This window comes from Pongo abelii, chromosome 6 (genome assembly GCF_028885655.2).
Source record: "Pongo abelii isolate AG06213 chromosome 6, NHGRI_mPonAbe1-v2.0_pri, whole genome shotgun sequence".
Classification (NCBI taxonomy): domain Eukaryota; kingdom Metazoa; phylum Chordata; class Mammalia; order Primates; family Hominidae; genus Pongo; species Pongo abelii.
Genome location: NC_071991.2, coordinates 10,350,122 through 10,354,389, shown reverse-complemented (window position 1 = coordinate 10,354,389; position 4,268 = coordinate 10,350,122). Strand labels below are relative to the sequence as shown.

Here is a 4,268-nt window from a genome sequence, read left to right as displayed (position 1 = left end):
TGCACCACTGCACTCCAGCCTGGGCAACAGAGCAAGACACTGTCACTAAAAACAAACAAAATCACAAATATATAAATGGACCACCTAGAGTGGCCCTTGTCCCCGAGCAGATGCTGTTTATAGAGGTGGCTCCAGCCACACCTGTGTGTACCGCCCCTTTTGTGAATTTCAGAGGAGAGCATTCATGGTGACAGTCCCCAGGTGAGTAAAGGAGGCAGCTGGACTTAGTGGGGATGTGCATTGAGGCGGAAGGCTGATGCTGGGAGTGTGGCATCAGCCGAAGACACCAAAGAAGAGGCAGAAATTAACAAGGGCCAGTGACCAGGGTTGGCAGCTGTTACCAGCCCCCAAAACCCCCAAAGGGACCCATCCTCTGGCCTCCCTCTCCTTGAAGACAATCTCAGCGCACTGCGGACTTGCCCTGGGCGGGGTTGGCAGCTGCCTTACTGAGGTGAGGCCTTGAATGGAGCCACCTTATTGACCAGCGTAGGCAGAGCTTGTGGCCTCAGGCCCGGTAGGGTCGAGAGGTCAGACAGGCTGTGTGAGACAGCACGTAGGGCCCAGCCCCCTCCACCCCTCATTTCCCGGACCTGGACCTGCTGCACTGCTGCCAGGAGTGGGACAGAGCCAGGGGATTTGGAGGTTCCCAGAAAACAGAAAAGCCAAGAGTCATATTGGTGGTTTCAGTTCTTGCCAATGAGATTGAAGAATACACAAAACTTGGACCCCACGAGAGCCAGAGGCCAGCCCCCATCCTGTCTTCAGGGTTCCCGCCACCCCAGTGTCAAGGGGGCTCTTGCCACCAAGGGAGTCACCATGAGACCTGGAGAAGTCACAGCTTGCCACCTAAGTTCTCCAGGTCATCCTGTCCCTGATGGTAGGTGCAAAAACAGGTAAATTGCCTCCAAAGCGTTTCCTGGCATCAAATTTTGCAGGGTACCGAGTGAGCTCAGGCGTCTTCCCAGCATGGCTCTGTCCCTGAGTTTAAAGCTGCTCTCTGAATGCTTCCTGCTCTGGGACCTCAAGTTGGCCCTGTGACATCCTTAGATCTCAGAGTTGCTCTCTGGACAGTTCCTCTGGCCCCTGAGATGTCATTGCTGGCACTGGAGTGTCCATGGGACAGACTGGCGCTGAGCTGAGAGCCCCTCAACGGGGTTCAGGAGTGGTGGGGGAGGGTGCGGCACAGGCAATGTTGGTGAGGGAGGTGGTGGATGTGCCCAGCTGGACACACCTGGTCATCTGTCCCCTGTCCTGCAGGCCTCCTCTGTGTACAGCTTCAGCTTTCCCCGGAGGAAATTGGAGTAGACTCGGAAGAATTTGCGGAAAGTGTCAGCAGTGATTGTTCGGAGTGGAGCAGCCAAGGCCGCATCTGGAGGGGAGTTGGCTTCCTTCTGCCAAGGAGAAAACAGGAGGTCGCTGCAGTACCACAGAAGGGGAGGGAACAGGGACAGTTCCTGTACTCCTGAGCAAGACCCTTCTCCCCTTCTTACAGAAAGGGCAAGCAGAAGTGTCCGCTCCTACTCACCTGGGCTCCCAGCGCCCGAAGCAGAGTGGTGAGGCTGCGAAGGCCACTGACAGCTTTATCCACGTGCAGCTGCAGGGGCTCCCACGGCTGGGAAGAGTTGACCAACAGGGCCTGGCCCCGCAGGACAGCTTCCGAGAGCAGGGCCAGGCCCTGCCAGACTTCTAAGGCCTGCTGCCCGACCTACAGGGAGTGGACTCTGGGAGTCAGCTGACCCACGCCACCCTCTCCCTCCTGCCCCTCAGCAGCCCCAAGCACCAAGCTGAGCAAACAGAAGGTATGCAATAAGACTTGTTGAATGAATGAATGAATGAATGAATGAATGAATGAGTGAATGAATAATGAATGTATTCCATACAGCCCTCATTACTTTTCTTTTTTCTTTTCTTTTTTGAGACAGGGCCTCACTCTGTCACTGAGGCTGGAGTGCAGTGGTGTGATCACAGCTCACTGCAGCCTCAAATTCCTGGGCTCAAGTGATCCTCCCGCCTCAGCCTTCCGAATATCTGGGACTACCACCATGCACCACCTCACCTGACAAATTTTTTAAAATGTTTGTAGAGATGGGGGATCTCACTATGCTGCCCAGGTTGGTCAGAAACTCCGGGGCTCAAGCAATTCTCCCATCTCGGCCATCTCAGCCTGGGATTATAGACGTGAGCCTCTGCGCCCAGGCAGCCTCATCTCTGCTGCTCCATTTTACCTTTCCCTCGATCATTCTCCCTTTCATCCTATCAGGCTCGCAAAATGAGATTCTCCAAAAGAAAGGAAAAAAAAAAGGAACTCACCTCCATCCTCTTCCAGGCATAGAAGTTAACTTTGGTGTCTGGGACGGTGATATTCTCACTCAAGCTGCAGTGTTCGGCACAGCCCGTCTGAAATGCACACAGCCCGGGGAGTCAAGGGTCCCTGAGGGCTCTGGCCCTGGCCCACAGGCCGTAGGACCTGCTGGCTTTGCTTCTTGCCTAGTTTCCAGGTATGGTTTGGGGCCACCAGACTTATTCTTATGTCGGGGGCAGTGTCTAGCTTCCCAACTCCACCCCAAACCAAGTGCCAGGTTCCTGGATCTGGGAGGAGTTCCCTGAAGCCCTGAGCGTGAGTTCTGTGGAATGTGCTGGGGAAGGGGTCTCACCGTGACATTCTCGGCCTCCTTGGCCTCCAAGAGGTACCTCTCCAGGACTCGGCTGTCACAGATGAGGCGTGGTGGGGCGCCCAGGACTGGGAGGCCCAGAGGGAGCGACAGCAGGGATAGGAGAAGCCACAGCCAGGCAGGACATTCTAGAAGAGATAGCCAGGTTGAGAGTCAGGTGGGGAGGGAGGAGAAGGGTGGCTGTGGAAGGACAGCTTCCTTCATCCCCACGCCTCTGTCCCAGCTCCTTCCTGTCCCCAACCGTGCAAGCACTCAGGTGCTGCCTCCCTGGCCTTCATTCAATCCTGCTGCCGTGTGCACACCCCACCCCCAGCTACCAGCATCCACTTCTCCGGCCAAACTTCAATCCTGGTGTGACAGAGGCTTCCCCTCTGGCAGATACGTGGTCGCTCCAGCGCCCAGGTTATCAGCTTATCAGCTTCCTCTCCACCGGCACAGCAGAACCCCCAAACCTTCTTCCCCTCAACCCCCAAACTGTGTCCCCTTCACAGGTCAGGTTTTTGCCATCCCCAAGGACTCCCCCAAGTCCCCGCTGGCACGTGGAGGCTGCCCCACCCCCTCCCCCTTCCGGGGTCCTTGACAAGTCGCCGGTCCTTGAACCCAGCCACCTCCCGGCCAATAGCCCGGGCGCTAAATCCCCGCTCAAACAGGGACCCGGGCGGGCGGGAGCGCCCAGCCGGCGAGTACTCACCGTGCACCCCCATCTCCGCGCCTGGCCGGGGTCCCTCAGCGACCTGGGGCGCGCCGGGTGACCACACCGGGAGCCCTCATCCCGGGAAGCTCGGTGGGGCAGGGCCAGCCCCACGGGCCTGGAGGAGAGGGCGGCCGTCCAGGGGGCGCGGGGTCGGAGCAGAGCGGGCACGGTGGCCCCGGTCCGGCTCCAGGAGGACAGCGCGGTGCGGCGCAGCGCAGCGAGCGGCCGGGGTGGCCCAGGGACTCTGCGGCTCTGGCCGGGGGTCGGGGCTGTTATCTGCATGTGTGCGTGCGCGGGTGGGGGTGGGGGAGAGGCTGTGTGCGTGAGGGGTCGCCAGGGGTAGGGGCCACCCGGGGTCAGAGCAGGGGCAGGACGCCTGGGTTGAGGCTCGCCGGGGCGTGAGCGGGGCTGCTGCAGATGTGCGTGCGGGTCATGGGGGCTGCTCCCGGACCCTGGGTCCCAGGAGGGGAGTGCAGCCGGTTGCGCACCCTCGGGACGGGCGGAGCGTGCTATCTCGGAAAGGCTGGGCTCCCGGACACCTCCCCTGGGGGGGCATCCCGGTCTTGGGCGGAGACTCAGAGATGCCTGGGTTGCTGGGTTCCGCAAAGTAGCTGGGTCTGGAAGCCCAGAAGCTTTAGGGAGGGGCAAATGAGTGGTCTCCCTTCCCACAATCCCAGGACATGTTCTAGAAACAATGTTGACCATGTTGAGGAATTTGATGGGGGCAAATAGGGCAAGAAATTTGGGGTTCTTCCTCCCCACCTCACTCCTCACTGTCTAGTACTCTGCAAACCCAGACACTTAACTTTTTTTTTTTTTCTTGAGACGTAGCCTTCTTATGTTGCCCAGGCAGTGCAGTGGTGCCATCTCCCGCTCACTACAACCTTCGCCTCCTGGGTTCA

The 4,268-nt window shown here is 58.7% G+C and overlaps 1 protein-coding gene across 1 annotated transcript; it reads right to left on the bottom strand.

Moving 5' to 3' along the window:
* Positions 1-3,889, bottom strand: EPO (erythropoietin). The gene is made up of 5 exons (XM_024249991.3): positions 3,364-3,889; positions 2,655-2,800; positions 2,311-2,397; positions 1,526-1,705; positions 1-1,391 (listed from the first exon to the last, which is right to left on the bottom strand). Exons 1-5 carry the CDS (start codon positions 3,374-3,376, stop codon positions 1,236-1,238), a joined length of 582 nt encoding a protein of 193 aa, XP_024105759.1. The 5' UTR covers positions 3,377-3,889; the 3' UTR covers positions 1-1,235.
* Between the last annotated feature and the right edge of the window lie 379 nt (positions 3,890-4,268).